The sequence below is a fragment of the Salmo salar genome, chromosome ssa16 (assembly GCF_905237065.1).
Source record: "Salmo salar chromosome ssa16, Ssal_v3.1, whole genome shotgun sequence".
Lineage (NCBI taxonomy): Eukaryota > Metazoa > Chordata > Actinopteri > Salmoniformes > Salmonidae > Salmo > Salmo salar.
Genome location: NC_059457.1, coordinates 46,570,876 through 46,591,820, shown reverse-complemented (window position 1 = coordinate 46,591,820; position 20,945 = coordinate 46,570,876). Strand labels below are relative to the sequence as shown.

The window sequence follows — 20,945 nt, the reverse complement described above, 5'->3', positions numbered from 1 at the left end:
TTAAATGAGTCAGCTACTGTTCTATTTAGCTAACGTTAGCTAGCTGTTGCGATACAGAAACTGATTTGCTAGCTAGCATTAACACATTGTTTTTGCATACTATTTTTATTTTATTTCACCTTTATTTAACCAGGTAGGCCAGTTGAGAACAAGTTCTCATTTACAACTGCGACACAAACAACACATAGTTACACATGGAATAAACAAACGTACAGTCAATAACACAACTGAAAAAAATCTATATACAGTGTGTGCAAATGGGGTAAGATTATCCTACTACAAGGATACATTCATTTCATTTCTATTGACCACTTGCATTGTAACACTCTTATTGCTTAACCTGTTCAGATGTTTAAGTTAAACTACTTTTAAAGTTGAAAACAAGTACGAATTCACAAGGTTTTGGACAACACTCAGAGAGAGGTGTCGCTTTAAAAACGTTCGATGTCACGTGACCAAGTGGAGCGTTGTCAACATGGCGTTCCCCACAGGTCGTCTGTTTTCTTCACGGACCATATCGTTGGGCGTTTTGTTTTACTCTACGTATTGTCATTTCCAATTTGTTCTCGCAAATGATGTCGATAGTTGTGAAAGTCTACGCCTGGGACAATATCCTTTTACACGCGATTACTTGCAAATCACGAAAATATGACAGGGTTTTCATGCAAGCTAGCTAGCTAATGTTACCTGGCTAACTGACGTTAGCATGCATTCTCTTAGCTAGCAAATATAAGCCTGCATGTTGTGTACTTTTGGAAAACATAACTAATCAGATTTTGAAACAGATGTGTAGTTATGTTTTCTCGTCTGTATTCACCTGTCGTCTTCCATGTAACGTTAACTCTTGGCAAGAGTCTTGTTTTTTCATCAAGATATGTTCTCGGGTCTTTATTGACAGCATGTTTCATTATGTGTAAGATAACTAACGTTACTATTCTGTCAACCATTATTCATTGGTATTCATTTTTGTAATGTAATGTGGATATGTTCCTCAGGACGATGCTGATGAATATACAGTACCAGTCAAAAGTTTGGACACGCCTACACATTCCAGGGTTTTTCTTTAGTTTTACTATTTTCTACATTGTAGAATAATAGTGAAGACATCAAAACTGTGAAATAACACATATTTGAGATTCTTCAAAGTAGCCACACTTTGCCTTGATGACAGCTTTGCACACTCTTGGCATTCTCTCAACCAGCTTCTTGAGGTAGTCACGTGGAATGCATTTCAATTAACATGTGTGCCTTGTTAAAAGGGAATTTCCTTCTTAATGTGTTTGAGCCAATCAGTTGTGTTGTGACAAGGTAAGGGTGGTATACAGAAGATAGCCCAATCTGGTAAAAGATCAAGTCCATATTAGGGCAAGAACAGCTCAAATAAGCAGAGAAACAACAGTCCATTGTTACTTGATGAAATGAAGGTCAGTCATTCTGGAAAAATTCAAGAACTTTGAAAGTTTCATCAAGTGCAGTCGCAAAAACCATCAAGCGCTATGATGAAACTGACTCTCATGAGGACCGCCACAGGAAAGGAAGAGGATAAGTTCATTAGAGTACCAGCCTCAGAAATTGCACTCCAAATAAATGCTTCAGGGTTCAAGTAACAGACAAATCTCAACATCATCTGTTCAGAGGAGACTGTGAATCAGGCCTTCATGGTCGAATAGCTGCAAAGAAACCCCTACTAAAGGACACCCATCAGAAGAAGATACTTGCTTGGGCCAAGAAACATGAGCAATGGACATTAGACCGGTGGAAATATGTCTTTTGGTCTGATGAATCAAAATGTGAGATTTTTTTGGTTGTAACCGCCGTGTCTTTGTGAGACGCAGTGTAGGTGAACGGATTATCTCCATGTGTGGTTCCCACCGTGAAGCATGGAGGAGGGGGTGTGGGGGTGCTTTGCTGGTGACACTGTCTGTGATTTATTTAGAATTCAAGGCACACTTAACCAGCATGGCTACCACAGCATTCTGCAGCGATACGCCATCCCATCTGTTTTGCGCTTAGTGGGACTATCATTTGTTTTTCAACAGGACAATGACCCAACACACCTCCAGGCTGTGCAAGGATCATTTTCCCAAGAAGGCGAGTGATGGGCTCCCGAGTGGACAGCGGTCTAAGGCACTGCATCTCAGTGCTAAAGGTGTCACTACAGACCCTGGTTCGATTCCAGGCTGTATCACAACCAGCCGTGATTGGGAGTCCAATAGGGCGGCGCATAATTGGCCCAGCGTCGTCCGGGGTAGGCCGTCATAGTAAATAAGAATTTGTTCTTAACTGACTTGCCTAGTGAAATAAAGGTTAAATAAGGGCTATTTGACCAAGAAGGAGAGTGATGGAGTGCTGCATCAGATGACCTGGCCTCCACAATCACCCGACCTCAACCCAATTGAGATGGTTTGGGATGAGTTGGACCACAGAGTGAAGGAAAAGCAGCCAACAAGTGCTCAGCATATGTGGGAACACCTTCAAGACTGTTGGAAAAGCATTCCAGGTGAAGCTGGTTGAGAGAATGCCAACCTTGTGCAAAGCTGTCATCAAGACAAATGGTGGCTACTTTGAAGAATCTAAAATATATTTTGATTTGTTTAACACTTTAAGTACGTGTGTCCAAACTTTTGACTGGTACTGTATATCAACCTGACAAGCACAATTTGTTAGATATCATGTTACATTATTTACTATGCTGTGGATGACAGTTGATATTTTGTTGTTGCCTTAATACTGTTCAAGTATATTTGTAAAGAACCAAGGATAGACGATGCCACTCAAGAACCTGAGAATTGCAAGGACATGATTGCTTGGGGTAAGTGGTTTTGGTTGAGTGATGTATACTATACTGAATAATATTTTTAACGCAACATGTAATGTGTTGGTTTCATGAGCTTAAATAAAATATCCCATAAATGTTCCATACGCACAAAAAGCTTATTTCTCTCAAATGTTGTGCACAAATTTGTTTACATCCCTGTTAGTGAGCATTTCTTCTTTGTCAAGATAATCCATCCAACTGACAGGTGTGGCATATCAAGAAGCTGATTAAACGGCATGATCATTACACAGATGCACCTTGTGCTGGGAACAATAAAAGGCCATTCTAAAATGTGCAGTTTTGGAACACAATACAATGCCACAGATGTCTCAAGTTTTGAGGGAGCGTGCAATTGGCATGCTGATTGCAGGATTGTCCACCAGAGCTGTTGCCAGAGAATTTAACGTTAAATTCTCGACCATAAGTGTTTTAGAGAACTTGGCAGTATGTCCAATTGGCCTCACAACTGTAGAACACATGTAACCACGCCAGCCCAGGACCCTCACATCTACTTTCTTCGCCTGTGGGATGAGACCAACCACCCGGAGAGGTGATGAAGCTGTGGGTTTGCCCAACTGAAGAATTTCTGCGCCAACTGTCAGAAACCGTCTCGGGGAAGCTCATCTTCGTGCTCGTTGTCCTCACCAGTGTCTTGTCCTGACTGCAGTTTGGCATCATAACAGACTGCACACCTTCACTGGCACACTGGAGAAGTGTGCTCTTCATGGATAAATCCCGGTTTCGACTGTCCCGGGCAGATGACCGACAGCATCGTGTGGTCGAGCGGTTTGCTGATGTCAACGTTGTGATCAGAGTACCCCATGGTGGTGGTCAGATTAAGGTTTGGACGGGCATAAGCTACAGACAACAAACACAATTGCATTTTATCAATGGCAATTTGAATGCACAGAGATACCGTGATGTGATCCTGAGGCCCATTGTCGTGCCATTCGTCCACTACCATCAGCTCATGTTGCTGCATGATAATGCATGGCCCAATGTCACAAGGATCTGTACACAATTCCTGGAAGCTGAAAATGTCCCAGTTCTTCCATTGCCTGCATATTTTTATTTTATTTATTTAACCTTTATTTAACTAGGCAAGTCAGTTAAGAACAAATTCTTATTTACAATGACGGCCTACCGCGGAACAGTGGTTTAACTGCCTTGTTCAGGGGCATAATGACAGATTTTTATCTTGTCAGCTCGGGGATTCGATCCAGCAACTTTTCGGTTATTGGCCCAACACACTAACCACTAGGCTACCTGTCGCCAGACATGTCACCCATTGAGCATGTTTGGGATGCTCTGGATCAAGGTGTATGACAGCGTGTTCTAGTTCCCGCCAATATCCAGAAACTTCGCACAGCCATTGAAGAGGAGTGGGACAAAATTCCACTGGCCACGATCAACAGCCTGATCAACGCTATGTGAAGGAGATGTGTCTCGCTGCATGACACATGGTGGTCTCATCAGATACTGACTGTTTTTCTGATCCAAGCCCCTACTTTTTTTTTTATTGGTATCTGTGACCAACAGATGCATATCTGTAGTCCCAGTTATGTGAAATCCATAGATTAGGGCCGAGTTAATGGATTTAAGTTGACTGATTTCCTTATATGAACTATAACTCAGTAAAATCTTTGAATATGTTGTTTATTTTTGTTCATGTAATAATAATATGCCGTTTAGCACCCACCATCTCAGATTGTTCTGAAATCGCTTCTGTAGTTAGATAAGCATTCCTGGAACATCATTTAAAAAAAATTAAAAAATATTTGTATGATTAATTTAGTATTCAATAAATATAGTAGCTTATGTTTTTCTAACAATGAGTAAGACATGAGGAATCCAAATACATTTTTAGAAGCCACCCACGGACCCCCCCCCACGCCAATCCCACCCCAACAACGAGTATATAGCATCAGTTCTATGTCCCCCACCCCAATGTTAAAAGGGATAGTTAACCCAAATTACAAAATTACACTGGTTTCCTTACCCTGTAAGCAGTCTATGGACAGGGTATGACAGCAACTTATGCTTTGGTTTTGTTTACTTGGCCACTGTTTCAAATGGTAACTTTTTTGCATTTTGTGGCACCAATCCAATGCAAGTCAATGTTATCTATATTAGCATTTTCTCGCTTCCTATCCAAATCATCTATAAGTAACATCCATTGAGTTACGCAATACATTTCTAGATACTTTAGGATGATTTGAACATGAAGTGTGACAATGCTAGTAGAGGTACAATTGACTTGCATTGGGTTTGTGCCAAAAATGCTAAAAAGTTAGCATTTCAAACAGTGGCCAACAAAACCAAAGCATATGTTTCTGCCATACCTTGTCAATAGACTGTTTTCTTACCCTGTAAGCAATGTAATTTAGTAATTTGGGTGAACTATCCATTTAACATTGAGGGTGGGGGTTCGGGGGTCTTGAAACTGTAACTTAATAGTAGGAACAGCACCATCTAGTGGTCAGAATCCGGTAATATCCGGATGTAAGATGGGACGTTAACCTAACAACTTAAATGACACATTTCTCTGAACAGGGGTAAAACTAACATCACCAAATTCCCTGGTAATACATTGAATAGTATGAAGAAACAACACTTAAAGTCGCAGCTCCATACTACTGGTCAGACACAGAACTGATACTATATACCAATTGTTGGGGTGGGATTGGCGTGGTGAGTCCGTGGGTGGCTGTTGACCAATGTCTAACTCATTGTCAGGACAAAGTTAGGTCCAAAATCGGATGTTAGGTACTATATTTATTGAGTATTATATGAATCCTAAAAATGTAAATGGCCAATTTGGATGCAATCAATGAGCTTAATGATTGCATGAATGCTAATCATATCTGTTTCTAACAACAGAAATTATTTTAGAACTCTCTCAGATGATGGGTGGTGAAATCCTCTTTTGTGTTTTTTGAGTTTGTACGACCATTAGTCTTTCATGCACACATTTTACGTACGGAAGGTCCCAGGAATAGAACCCACTATCCTGGTGTGGCAAGCATCATGGTTTACCAACTGAACTACAGAGGACCACCATAATGATTGGTTCTAATACTTTCTCCATCTATAAGTACTTTGGGAATTAGAATGTAGTTGACACAGTTTATGCATGGAGGTACCACATAGCCTAACTCAAATTGAAAGACTAATTTGCAGGGACAAGAAATTATAATAGGTAGCTCTAATAGGTAATTTAGGTCCTGGTTTTTAACTGTCATAATATTTTGTAATACTTTTATCAATGTGTATTTCCATCAGAATCTACACAAATTGGTACCCACATAACTGCTGTTTTGTGTTGCTTTGTCCTAAACCATCTGTTGTGGTTTTCAGTGGAATGCCTACCTGCTCCAAACGTCAGCTGCCGCTTGTCCAATGGGACGGAGTTTCGATTCAGCGGAGAGGAAGTGGGCTTTAATAAAAGCCTCCCTTGCAGGAATGTGTATGTACAGTACCAGACACTGTGGAAGTGTTGCACATGTACACCCAGTATGCCAAATATTAGGAACAATTTCCTAATATTGACTTGCACCCCCCCTTTGCCCTTAGAACAGCCTTCATTTGTCGGGCATGGACTCTACAAGGTGTCGAAAGCGTTCCACAGGGATGCTGGCCCATGTTGACTCCAATGCTTCCCACAGTTGTCAAGTTGGCTGGATGTCCTTTGGGTGGCGGACCATTCTTGATACACACAGGAAACTGTTGAGCGTGAAAAACCCAGTAACGTTGCAGTTCTTGACACAAACCGGTACGCCTTGCACCTACTACCATATCCCGTTCAAAGGCACTTGCATCTTTTGTCTTGACCTTTCAGCCTCTGAGTGGCTCACACACACAATCCATGTCTCAATTGTCTAAAGGCTTAAAAATCTGTCTTTAACCTGTCTCCTCCCCTTTATCTACACTGATTTGAAGTGAATTTAACACATGACATCAATAAGGGATCATAGCTTTCACCTGGATTCACCTGGTCAGTCTATGACATGGAAAGAGCAGGTGTTCTTAATGTTTTGTATAGGCTGTATCAGGGTTGTATTCATTAGGGCATACCATAGCAAAACGTTTTAGCTATGATGACCCTGAAGATGTTTCATTTTCAATTGATATTGATTTGGCTAAATCATATACCATGATGTTTTTGTACAAATGTGAAACATTATTGAACTGTTTTGAGCTAACATGTTATCTCCTTATAGGAGCGGTTACTCCTACAAAGTAGCGGTGGCCCTGTCGCTCTTCCTGGGATGGTTAGGAGCAGATCGTTTCTACCTGGGATACCCAGCTTTAGGTACAGTCTGACTGTTGTTATTGCTGTACACTTTCAACAACTGACATGGATGAATTCATATTATATTTATAAGTATATTCATTTTCAAATCCTATCTGCTGCTATCAAACCGGTCTAAGTACAATGAAAGATTTTCTTTGTAATTGTTTTTGTAAAAAAAGGAAGAACACATGTTGAAATGCATGACTAGCTACCCATTCATTTATTGGATTTATTGATCATGTTTTTTATATGAGAGTTTGAAAAGATCTGCTGGTTTTGGACAGAAACACAACTTACATGTTTGTGGATTAGTATGAAGTAGAACATTTATCAAAGTTGAGCATTAATCAACAAAGCAGGTCTATAAGAAACAGAGGGTCACTATTTCCTGTGAGGACCTGAAAGAAACCACTATTACATGACATTATAAAACAGTGGTAAACCCAGACACTGGAGTGAAACACACTGCTGTTTCTTCCTCTTTTTGTCACTTTTCCTTTTCTTGTTCTTAATAAGGCACCTGCAAGATTACAAAGTGGCTGGTGGCTGAAAGCCCTGCTTTGTTTTTTGGGAGGGATTTTAGTTTTTCTGTGGACGGGCATAAGCCGGCATTAGAGGCTGCACTGAGCAACACCTGGCCTGGTTTGGCACGGTTGGCTCTGGCATCACCATGGAACGGTGGGTTATTAAGTGGGCTTCTGCTTTGTAGAGTAGCCACCTGACTGGCATCGTTTTTAAAAACGTCCACCCTGGAATCAACAAAGCTACCCCTGTTACCTCCCAATGGAGCAATTTACAATAGTGTTAACCATTATTTGGAGTAATTATGTTTTAATTATTAGAGTTGGCGTTTCCATAATTTGCCTGCAATTCAGATTCTCTGGTTTAGCTGTGTGTGTGTGTGTGTGTGTCAGCGAGCTAGTGAGTGCCAGTAGTCATTGCCCAGTGATGCAGTGAGTACGCCCAGACATGTAGTAGTGTCATCCCTGGGTCTACCGCGCAGTTATGTTACATAGTTATGTCGTAAGCTAGTGACAGTGTGAATGTTGAAAGGATGATGTGTTTAGTTGAATGACCTGCTCGCCCTGCTCTGTGTTTTCATACATCCAATTCACACCCTCAGCTGCTCACAGCGGCTCAGTTGCACACATTCATGTTTACTCTTCTTCACTGCTCCTCTCAATGATAAAGACCTGTTATTCCCAATCCTCAAAGTTGTTTTGGACACAAAGTTTACTTGGCACGATTTCCCTCTGAAAGCAAATCAGGCAGCAAACAACTAAACACCCAACACACACACACCACATAGCCTCTCCACTCCGCCGCCCAGCAGTGAAAGCGTTCAATATCGTTCACCTTTGCCTCGCAAGTTAATTTCCCATTCAGCCACACATGGGCAAAGTTGGAACCGAACATGGGGAATAAACTGAAACCTTGCCAGTCGCCTGGATTGGAGAGTTTTCATGTAAGCAACAAAGCGTCGCTCACACAATAGCTAGAAAATTATGATTAGGGGCCACGCAGGGTTTTATTTATGCCAACTTTAAAGAGGCATGGAGTACCCCATAAAGCTTTATACCAGGGCTCTCCAACCATGTTCCTGGAGAGATACAGTCCTGTAGGTTTTCACTCCAACCATGTTCCTGGAGAGCTACCGTCCTGCAGGTTTTAACTCCAACCCTGTTCCTGGAGAGCTACCCTCCTGTAGGTTTTAACTCCAACCATGTTCCTGGAGAGCTACCCTGCTGTAGGTTTTCACTCCAACCATGTCCCTGGAGAGCTACCGTCCTGTAGGTTTTCACTCCAACCCTGTTCCTGGAGAGCTACCCTCCTGTAGGTTTTCACTCCAACCATGTTCCTGGAGAGCTACCATCCTGTAGGTTTTCACTCCAACCATGTTCCTGGAGAGCTACCATCCTGTAGGTTTTCCACTCCAACCCTAATCTAACACACCGGATTCTAATAATTAGCAGATTGAGAAGGTGAATCAGGTTAGTTACAACTGGGGTTGGAGTGAAAACCTACAGGAGGGTAGCTCTCCAGGAACATGGTTGGAGTGAAAACCTACTGGAGGGTAGCTCTCCAGGAACACGGTTGGAGAGCCCTGGTGTAAACCTACAGGAGGGTAGCTCTCCAGGAACACGGTTGGAGAGCCCTGGTGTAAACCTACAGGAGGGTAGCTCTCCAGTAACACGGTTGGAGAGCCCTGGTGTAAACCTACAGGAGGGTAGCTCTCCAAGAACAGGGTTGGAGAGCCCTGGTGTAAACCTACAGGAGGGTAGCTCTCCAGTAACACGGTTGGAGAGCCCTCCCTGATTTATACCCTATTTAACTCCAACATGTCTCTCTCTCTCTAGGGCTGCTCAAATTCTGCACAGTTGGCTTCTGTGGGATTGGGAGCTTGGTGGATTTCATGTTGATCTCAATGCAGGTGAGTGGCGTTCAGGGGACAGCTGACGATTACATTGGTTGGTCACAAGACACAAAAGGTGAGTTGGGTTACACTGTAAGGTGAGTTAGGGAACAACTGGGATATCGGATGGATTTCATACAAGTTTGATAATTGTATGATCTCAAAAGAACTTCTAAGATTTCAAAAACAAGTTGCTCAATTTGGGCACAGTCTCATGTATAAACAGTAGCTCTTTCTCCCACTAACAGTGATTGTAAGTGGAGCACATTTTTTTTCATCACAGAGCAGCCTGGGCTTTGCTACAATGGTCACGCTTCACACACTCCAATCAGAGTAAACCATGAAACATTGCGCAGAAGCATAGTCAAGCCAGGCAGGAGGAGTGTGTGTGCGTGCGTGAATGCCTGTTTGTATTCAGAGGGCACCTGTGTCTCAATCAGTGCAGCCGCAGCCCTCTGCTCTTCTCAGCACTAAGCTCTCTATAAATGGGGGTTAATGAGACTGGTTTGTTTTCGCAGAAGGGCTTCTCTCCCCCCCGTCCCTCGTTCCCCCAGGACCCACCTAACCTGTTTAGTCCACAGAGCCTGACAGGGAGAGAAGCCAATCCATTTTTCATCCTGTTAGGGCCTCAGCTCACCCCTTTTGCCCCTCTCCATCCTCATTGGGGAACCAGTGTGGGAGCGGGAAGCCATACATGGGTCCTATTCACTAGGAACCAAATGGAACCAAAGTGTAGAGGGGTCTAGCTAAACTTCCATCTGAAAACGTTTTGCTACTGCGCAGACAAGAAAACGCTCACCCAGAGGCGGTGCTCCTAGTAGCCGGGGACTTTAATGCAGGGAAACTTAAATCCGTTTAACCAAATTTCTATCAGCATGTTAAATGTGCAACCAGAGGGAAAAGAACTCTGGACCACCTATACTCCACATACAGAGATGCAAACAAAGCTCTCCCTCGCCATCCATTTGGTATATCTAACCACAATTCTATCCTCCTAATTCCTGCTTACAAGCAAAAATTAAAGCAGGAAGCACCAGTGACTCGAACAATAAAAAAGTGGTCAGATGAAGCAGATGCTAAGCTACAGGACTGTTTTGCTAGCACAGACTGGAATATGTTCCGGGATTCCTCCGATGGCATTGAGGAGTACACCACATCAGTCATTGGCTTCATCAATAAGTGCATTGACAATGTCGTCCCCACAGTGACCGTACGTACATACCCCAACCAGAAGCCATGGATTACAGGCAACATGCGCACTGAGCTAAAGGCTAGAGCTGCCGCTTTCAAGGAGCGGGACTCTAACCCAGACCCGCTATGCCCTCCGACGAACCATCAAACAGGCAAAGCGTCAATACAGGACTAAGATTGAATCGTACTACACCGCCCTGACGTTCGTTGGATGTGGCAGGACTTGCAAACCATTACAGCCTACAAAGGGAGCACAGCCGAGAGCTGCCCAGTGACACGAGCCTACCAGACGAGCCAAACTACTTATATGCTCGCTTCAAGGCAAATAACACTGTTCCAGGAGACTGTGATCACGCTCTCCCTAGCCGATGTGAGTAAGACCTTTAAACAGGTTTACATTCCCAAGGCCACAGGGCCAGATGGATTACCAGGACGTGTTCTGCGAGCATGCGCTGACCAACTGGCAGGTGTCTTCATTGACATTTTCAACCTCTCCCTGTCCGAGTCTGTAATGCCAACATGTTTTAAGCAGACCACCATAGTGCCTGTGCCCAAGAACACTAAGGTAACCTGCCTAAATGACTACCGGCCTGTAGCACTCACGTCTGTAGCCATGAATTGCTTTGAAAGGCTGGTCATGGCTCACATCAACACCATTATCCCAGAAACCCTAGACCGACTCCAATTTGCATACTGCCCCAACAGATCCACAGATGATGCAATCTCTATTGCACTCCACACTGCCCTTTCCCACCTGGACAAAATGAACACCTATGTGAGAATGCAATTCATTGACTACAGCTCAGCATTCAACACCATAGTACCCTCAAAGCTCAATAAGCTAAGGACCCTGGGACTAAACACCTCCCTCTGCAACTGGATCCTGGACTTCCTGAAGGGCCGCCCCCAGGTGGTAAGGGTAGGTAACAACACATCCGCCACGCTGATCCTCAACACAAGAGTCCCTCAGGGGTGCGTGCTCAGTACCCTCCTGTACTCCCTGTTCACCCATGACTGCATGGCCAGGCACGACTACACCACCATCATTAAATGTGCCGATGACACAACAGTGGCAGGCCTGATCACCGACAACAATGAGACCGCCTATAGGGAGGAGGTCTTAGAGGTAGGCAGTGTGGTGCCAGGATAACAACCTCTCCGTCAACGTGATCAAGACAAAGGAGATGATTGTAGACTACAGGAAAAAGAGGACCAAGCATGCCCCCATTCTCATCGACGGGGCTGCGGTGGAGCAGGTTGAGGGCTTCAAGTTCCTTGGTGTCCACATCACCAACAAACTAACATGGTCCAAGCACACCAAGACAGTCGTGAAGAGGGCACAACCAAACCTATTCCCCTGCAGGAGACTGAAAAGATTTGGCATGTGTCCTCAGATCCTCAAAAGGTTTTACGGCTGCACCATCGAGAGCATCCTGACTGGTTGTATCACTGCCTGGTATGGCAACTGCTCGGCCTCCGACCGCAAGGCACTACAGAGGGTAGTGCAAACGGTCCAGTACATCACCGGGGCCAAGCTTCCTGCCATCTCTATCGCACTCAACACTGCCCTTACCTACCTGGACAAAATGAACACCTATGTGAGAATGCTATTCATTGACTACAACTCAGCGTTCATCACCATAGTGTCCTCAAAGCTCATCACTATGCTAAGGACCCTGGGACTAAACACCCCCCCTTTGCAACTGGATTTACAGAGGGTAGTGCGTACGGCCTAGTACATCACTGGGGCCAAGCTTCCTGCTGTCTAGGACCTCTATACCAGGCGGTGTCAGAGGAAGTCCCTAAAAATTGTCCGAGACTCCAGCCACCCTAGTCATAGACTGATCTCTCTGCTACCACACGGCAAGCGGTACCGGAGCGCTAAGTCTAGGTCCAATAGGCTTCTAAACAGCTTCTAACCCCAAGCAATAAGACTCCTGAACATCTAATCAAATGGCTACCCAAGCTATTTGCATTGCCCCCCCCCCTATTTTACACCGCTACTACTCTCTGTTGTTATCATCTATGCATAGTCACTTTAACTCTACCTACATGTACATACCTTAAACTAACTGGTGCCCCCGCACATTGACTCTGTACTGGTACCCCACTTTTATTTCTTATTCTTATCCGTATTTTTTAAACTGCGTTGTTGGTTAGGGGCTCGTAAGTAAGCATTTCACTAACGTCAACACCTGTTGTATTCGGCGCATGTGACTAATACAATTTGATTTGACTAATGAATACGACAAGCAGCAGCACGCATATAGAGCAAACCTTCAGCTTTAACTCAGTCAACATGGTGGGATGTGTTATAATGAAAAGTAGGATTATTTGTTTGGGATTCATAGTTTTTGTTCCTGTGTTCCTTGAAAAGGATATATTAGTTTGTCATATAGACTAGTGGTGGTGTGTGTAGTTTTAGGACTGTATGCCTTCATCTTCAATTATATTTCAACAAAGGCCTATGCTGCTGGAGTCACCCTGTATCACATCTGAGACCAAAACACAAACCATGATACACCCTTCAAAGAAACAGAATACCCCTCTTCCTCTATTTATCCTCATCCTCTCCAGTTTGACACTACATCCTGTATAAAGTCGCTATTTCGTTTGAAAACGGCAGCGGCGTCTGTTCGGCCACTTTGATTAAACGAGGCGACCGTCACACTGTTTATTGTTCTCCTAATGTATTATCGAAGGCCCTGAGAGAGGAATGCTGTTAAGCTGCTTTGGCTGGCACACCCAGCGCAACACCTTCTCAATTAGATGTATACGCAGCGTCTGGGCTCTCTCACCTTTTATAAAGACTGACACTTTTGATAGAGTTCTGCGGGTCCGGAGAACCCATTTAACCTTCGCGTGAGGCGCTGCCCCATATTTGAAAGACTAACTATTGTGACTATTATAAGCACAATGTCGGAGTGGGCAAATGCATTTTTGAGAAGTTGAACTAATGAATAAATACCTGGGATTTTATTAATAGATTCTGGCTGGACAGGACTAGAGGAAAGGAGACCGGATGGCGTTTGTTTGAGGCTTCTCGCTCTCTCTCTCTATCGAAAGACCGAGGTCCACACTAGATGAATGATGTTGGGGAATTTTCCAATTTACTCTCAAACTGGGCAGAGGAGGAGCTAGACAGATGTGATAGACAGATGGAACGTGAACGGAGGGAGCTGTGTGTCAGGCACTGGATGAAAAAAATACAAGGTAGTGGGTTTCCAGGCCGGCATACGTTGTTGTGAAAATCAAACCCACTTCTGAAAACCCGATCACTAACGCCACTACCTGCTATGGATTAAATATAGGCTGGAATGCATCATAGTTGAGTGGTAGCCTAGCTGAAGTTGGTCTGGAGTCAGTGGGTGGAGTGCTGTTGGTCTGGAGTCAGTAGGTGGAGTGCTGTTGGTCTGGAGTCAGTAGGTGGAGTGCTGTTGGTCTGGAGTCAGTAGGTGGAGTGCTGTTGGTCTGGAGTCAGTAGGTGGAGTGCTGTTGGTCTGGAGTCAGTGTTGGTCTGGAGTCAGTGGGTGGAGTGCTGTTGGTCTGGAGTCAGTGTTGGTCTGGAGTCAGTGGGTGGAGTGCTGTTGGTCTGGAGTCAGTGGGTGGAGTGCTGTTGGTCTGGAGTCAGTGGGTGGAGTGCTGTTGGTCTGGAGTCAGTGGGTGGAGTGCTGTTGGTCTGGAGTCAGTGGGTGGAGTGTTGTTGGTCTGGAGTCAGTGGGTGGAGTACTGTTGGTCTGGAGTCAGTGGGTGGAGTGCTGTTGGTCTGGAGTCAGTGGGTGGAGTGCTGTTGGTCTGGAGTCAGTGGGTGGAGTGCTGTTGGTCTGGAGTCAGTGGGTGGAGTGCTGTTGGTCTGGAGTCAGTGGGTGGAGTGCTGTTGGTCTGGAGTCAGTGGATGGAGTACTGTTGGTCTGGAGTCAGTAGGTGGAGTTCTGATCTTGACATGGTTGAGCACAGACTCTGCTTTTGTGTCTGTCTGTGTGTGTGTGTGTGTGTGTCTGTCTGTCTATGCGTACGTCCACCTGTGTGTTTTAGATTGGTCTGTGGGAATTCACTGGTCCCCCTCAGCTGTGATTGCCAGATATGTGTTACCTGCTGTACCCAGGTTTTTACTGTCTGTACCCTGATGTCTTTTCTCGTTCCTTCCTTTAGATTGTGGGTCCGTCAGATAAGTCTGACTACATAGTGGACTACTACGGTGCCAGACTCACACGCCTCTCCATCACCAATGAGACTTACAGAAGAACCCAGATGTCTCCCTGAAGGTAGCTACACTAGTAACGTGTTAGTTGTTATTGTGTTATTGTGGAAACTCAGAACTAAAATCGTATGTAACATCATCAGCTACCATTTACATGTACTCTGTGTACAAAACATTAGTAACACCTTCCTAATATTGAGTTGCACCCCCTTTTGCCGACAGAACAGGTCGGGGTATGAACTCTTCAAGGTGTCAAGCGTTCCACAGGGATGCTGGCCCATGTTGACGCCTAATGCTTCCCACTTTTGTCAACTTGGCTGGATGTCCTTTGTGTGGCGGACCATTCTGGATACACACAGGAAACTGTTGAGCATGAAAAACCCAGCAGCGTTTCAGTTCTTGACACACTCATACCGGTGCACCTACTACCATACCCCGTTCAAAGGCACAATCTTTTGTCTTGCCCGTTCACCCTCTGAATGGCACACATACACAATCCATGTCTCAAGGCTTAAAAATCCTTCTTTAACCTGTCTCCTCCCCTTCATCTACACTGATTGAAGTGGATTTAACAAGTGACATCATAGCTTTCTTTACCCCTTTTTCTCCCCAATTTCGTGGTATCCAATTGGTAGTAGTTAGTCTTGTCTCATCGCTGCAACTTCCGTACGGACTCGGGAGAGGCGAAGGTCGGCCAAACCCTCCCTAACCCAGACGACGCTGGGCCAATTGTGCGCCGCCGGTCGCCCGGTCGCGGCCGGCTGCGACAGAGCCTGGGCTCAAACCCATCATTTCTGATAGCACAGCTAGCACTGCGATGCAGTGTCTTAGACCACTGCTCTACCCGGGAGGCCCTATGGGATCATAGCTTTCACTTGGATTCACCTGGTTAGTCTGTTTCATGGAAAGAGCAGTCAACTTATGTTTTGTACAGTCAACTTATGTTACATAGTCTGTCCACAAATGATTATTCACTGTGTAACAGTTTGTATGTCTTTCCACCTACCTCTGTACTAATGTCAATTTGATTGTCTAATTATTACATCTGTATAGGGTTGCAAAATTCTCAAACTTTCAATAAATGCCCTGGTTTTCCTGAAATCCTGCTTGGAGGATTCACAGAATGATGAGGTAATAAGCAGGAAATCCAGAATCCTCCAGCCACGATTTCTGGAAAACCAGGGAATCTATTGAAAAGGCACAACGCTCTCTAGTTTTATTAGACAAGTTTAAAAGATTGATGTTTTGGCCTTCAATGGCCTTCTTCATGGCCTGCAATGGCCTTCTACATCTTTCCAATCTATTGAATGTTCCCAGAAATTAGCAACCTAATATCTGTCGTTCTGCTCCTGAACAAGGCAGTTAACCCACTGTTCCTAGGACGTCATTGTAAATAAGAATTTGTTCTTAGCTGACTTGCCGAGTTAAATAAAAAAATTACATGTACACAGTCAAGTGGAAAGACAAACTCTGAATGGCTCTAACGCTAAAAGTGAACCAGATCCCAAGGTTGTGTGGTTTTGCACCACTCTGTAGCTTGTATGACCTACGGGGGGTAAAGGCAAACACCCAGTCAAGGACAACTTGGCCTATCCATGGTTATGGATCCCCCCCGGTACTCCAGGACAGACCTTCTACCCTGGGGAGGGAATTTTTAAATGTCAGCCTGCTAAGTAAATGTTTGGGGAGGTTGGCACTTCAGGACTGAGGGGGAAAAGGGTCGTGAGAGTGCAGTTATTATACCTGGCATAGGCGTCCCTCATCGGTTGAGCTCTACCACAGAGCAACGAGAATCACACACCCTTTCACACAGTTTAAATCTCCAAGATTTCAGCTCTCCCTTCTCTCTCCCACTCTCTGTTTTCTATGGCTCCTTAGTCTCTGGATAGCATTATAGAAGCTGCAGTGTGTTTGTGGTGACGGGGGTGTTTGGTTCAATTATACACATGTGGAGTCCATTACAAGCCCTTGAGTGTTTACGCTCAGACAAATAGAGAGAGCGAGAGAGAGAGATGAAGTCTTCATCCACACCTCTACAGTTCTTCAGTCTCTCAGTCCTTCATTTTACTGCATGTATCTCAGGGCCACATCAAAATGGAACACTGTCTGCCTCGAGTATCTAAGTTCAACTGTTTACAACCTGTTTTCTCTCGTTTCAGGACCAAAGTGAAAAACAACTATCGTTACCCTCAACCCTGTCATGTCAATTATGCCGCTCTTTTTGGGATATTTTTCACTTGATCATTCCGACACAGTCAACTCATTGATCATTGATCCTGTCTGCATGTACCCCAATGTGGTGAAGCTCGGCTTTTTAAAATGGATACTCTTAAGAGTGAAGGCTTCATTTTGGTTTAGACTTTACCCAGCATCTCTTTAGTCTTTCGTTCATTCTTTGGGACCTTCATTCCTTGCCGCCTCCTCAAAACACATTTTAAAAGATGACGAGATGAGGATAGAGGTTGCAAATGAATCAAGCAAAAACCGTTGTATATTTACCCGTGGTCACCAGCTCAGGTCCTGGAGCAGTAGAGTACAGACCTTTGTTCCAACCCAGCATTATCACACCCTGTAGCTCTCCAGGACCAAGGACTTGATGACCACCGCCATAGAGCTTCAAGTCATCGTTATACTCCTATAAGAATCTTCACTGAGAACATTGTACTGTAAATATGGAATCTATTGCGTTATGAGTATGTCTGGCAGCAAGGGAACTAATTATGTTCTGTATGACTGTCTTGTTGATTTGTCATTAGCGATAAAAAAAAAATACAAATGTAATAAAATAATAATTTTATGAAAATGGACGCCTTTTGTAAATGAAGTTCTGTTCAAACTTTCCGTTTAAGTCCAACACAGAGCAGTAGCAGTTCATTTGGCCAACTCTGAGCTCATTGGAGGAACTGTGGCAGTGACCGATCATCCTGCAGGGATTTCAGAGGTCAAAGAAATGACACGCTAGCTCTCAGCATCATCCTGCAGATGAAGACAGATCTTCTCCCGCTCCCCCCAGAACCATCCCTTGTGTCATTTTTATTACAAAGGGTCCAAGTGGGGGTTCTTGGGAAGAGTCACAAGGCAGAGCTTTCCTGCTGTGTGTCTGCCTGATCGGGTACCTGATACAGGCTGTGTCCCAAATGGCACCATCATTTCGCGGTACACTACTTTTGACCAAGGCCCATAAGGCTCTGGTGAAAAAAAAGTGCACTACAGATAAAATAGGGTGCCATTTGGAACACTGCCGTAGTGTGAACGGCCTGATACTGGAGACACGTGAGCCTTAAAGCCATCTTTAGACATTTGGATGTGACACTCCTAATCAACACAGTGCAAAAGAAGGCAATAGTTGGGACTGTAGGTGTGCAGATGGAGATTGTAGATGTTGTCAGTATGGATATCCAACACCACTGTGGTGAATACAGTGGCTCATGGAGTTTGTTATAGCAAGAGTTGCGTCGCGGTGGAAGGTTGCTTGCGGTGGAGGGGGTCCGTTGTTTCGACTGTTTCAGGGCGTAGGAGCTGTGTGTTACAGATGCACATGTATAATATTCAATGACAGTGGGACTTGAAGTCTCAAGGTTTCTAAGCAAAATACATTTTTATGAAGGGATAACTTTTTAAAGTTCAATAATGGGTAAATCCTAAGGAAGGAACTTGTTAGAACTGAAAGTTTGTTTTAGTATGACGTGAGATCAAAACAACGGCTAAACTCTACAAGAACCAAGTGGTGGTCTGAAATACAGTGGTTAAGTTAATTCCACAACTCCCCCAAATCCACTCCCCTCTCCCCCATCTCGCTCTCCACCTCCACTCCCCAACTCTCCCTCCACCTCTTCACTCCAACTCTCCCTCCTCTTCCTTCGCCCTAGCCAGAGCTCATCAATACAGCACAGGGATAAGAGTGGGGAGATTTATAGGGCACTTCCCAGGAGAGGAGAGAGCTGCAGAGTAGAGGCTGAGCTGGGCCTAACCCTCCCTCACACCACACGCCTGACAAAGAGGAGGTCATTTCTCATATAGCAGAGTGCTTTATAGCCTCACATTCCCCTAGTGTGGAGCACTGATATTACAGAGCACACACAGAGTGGAGAGGAGAGGAGAGACAGACTCCTGCACCCGCTCCAGACCTGCTCCCCTGAAAACAATCTCAATCCCTTTGGAGAAATTCTCCTGCATTGCAACCTCCATTGATTGCACCCACAGCCAGACAATGGAGAGTGGAGAGGGAGCATGGAGAGAGAGGAGAGAGAGAGGAGCGTGGGGCAAGAGAGAGAGGAGGGAGCATGGAGAGAGAGAGAGAGATGAGTAAATAATAGTTTGGTCTGCAGTGATTTGTGAAGTGCATGGCCTTAGCGTGTGTTAGTTGGATCAGAGGAGGACGTAGCTGCTCTACAGACTCACACACTGACACCCAAGCAAACCCTGATGTCAAGGAGTTTAAACAACCCCCCCCTTCCCTCCCTCTCTCCCAGGCTCTCTCTCACACACACACACTCCATTCTCAGAATCAGAGAGGCCCTGCAGTAACTTGTCCCCTATAGGCACCTCTACAGTGGACTGTGAGAAAAGCCTAAGCTGAAATAACAGGAAGGCTGGGATGATGTCACCAGCCCCTCAGTAACATTTGCTTGTCTTTATAGAAGTCAAGTGAGTGAAATCATAAAGTGGCACAGGGAGAGTCCCAGCTGGTTTGGTTACTCAGAGCCAGGGTTGGAAGGCTTGGGCCTACAGCCAGGGGTATGTCCCAAATGGAACCCTATTGGAAGGCCCTACAGCCAGGGGTCTGTCCCTATTGGAAGGGCCTACAGCCAGGGGTCTGTCCTTATTGGAAGGGCCTACAGCCAGGGGTCTGTCCTTATTGGAAGGGCCTACAGCCAGGGGACTGTCCTTATTGGAAGGGCCTACAGCCAGGGGTCTGTCCTTATTGGAAGGGCCTACAGCCAGGGGACTGTCCCTATTGGAAGGGCCTACAGCCAGGGGTCTGTCCCTATTGGAAGGGCCTACAGCCAGGGGTCTGTCCTTATTGGAAGGGCCTACAGCCAGGGGTCTGTCCTTATTGGAAGGGCCTACAGCCAGGGGTCTGTCCTTATTGGAAGGGCCTACAGCCAGGGGTCTGTCCTTATTGGAAGGGCCTACAGCCAGGGGACTGTCCCTATTGGAAGGGCCTACAGCCAGCGGTCTGTCCTTATTGGAAGGGCCTACAGCCAGGGGTCTGTACCAAATGGAACCCTATTCCCCTATATGATGCACTACAAGAGCCTTATGGACCCTGGTCAAAGTAGTGCACAATAAAGGGAATATGGTGCCATTTGGGACGCAAACCAGGAAAAACTCTGGTCCCAACCAGGAGTCTTTCCTGGTCGGGCCACATGATGAGGAACAACTCTAGGATTACATTCTTAGGTTAAACCAGACTGAACGCTGCCTTCACCATGTAGTTTAACCAGGCTAGGAGTTTAACCAGGCTAGGAGTTTAACCAGGCTAGGAGTTTAACCAGGCTAGGAGTGCACCACTGTGGTTTTCATCCTAGCCTTTGAACCAGAGACTAAGTTCTACCTGAGAAACCAGCTGTGTGTTTGAAACAGACTTCAATGGGTAAAAAGCTGAGCACTGAATGGGAATAAAACTGTATTCTATTTTTATACAGTCTTGAGAAAGTAAAAAGTCTGACTGTGTTGTACCGTCCCTGGTCAAAAAGTAGTGCACTATGTAGGGAATAGAGTATCATTTGGGACACAGCCCTAGTCTTCAGCTCCAGTAGAACACCAGTGAAGATATCCAGGCTTCACATCATGTTCGCTAACGCAGCAAAACAGCCGCAGCGGCGGTGGCCAGCTGGGACATAAAGGAATCTTTGTTCTCCAGCTGTCCCTGATTTTCATAAAGTTCATACATCTTTCCGTCCATCCCTCCTTCCCTCCCTCACTCCTTAAGTACGTCCTGGTTTCTGGCAACTTCTCAGCTCTGAAAGAGAAAAACGAGAGCAAGAGAGATATATCTGGACAGGTCACGGCTCTGTACATCCAT

General features: G+C 45.0%; 1 protein-coding gene across 2 annotated transcripts; it reads left to right on the top strand.

The window, feature by feature from the left end:
- Positions 1-271: 271 nt before the first annotated feature.
- LOC106574044 (TM2 domain-containing protein 1) lies at positions 272-17,724 on the top strand. 2 transcript variants are annotated; one of them, XM_014149569.2, is made up of 7 exons: positions 272-609; positions 2,739-2,812; positions 6,176-6,284; positions 7,039-7,130; positions 9,470-9,543; positions 14,869-14,981; positions 15,140-15,416. In XM_014149569.2, the coding sequence occupies exons 1-6, from the start codon at positions 476-478 to the stop codon at positions 14,977-14,979; spliced, it is 594 nt and encodes a 197-aa protein (XP_014005044.1). In that variant the 5' UTR covers positions 272-475; the 3' UTR covers positions 14,980-14,981; positions 15,140-15,416. The 2 variants fall into 2 exon arrangements, with proteins under 2 accessions (XP_014005044.1, XP_014005043.1); XM_014149568.2 differs by lacking the exon at positions 15,140-15,416 and adding an exon at positions 17,077-17,724 and having other exon boundaries at positions 291-609.
- The last annotated feature ends 3,221 nt before the right edge of the window (positions 17,725-20,945 follow it).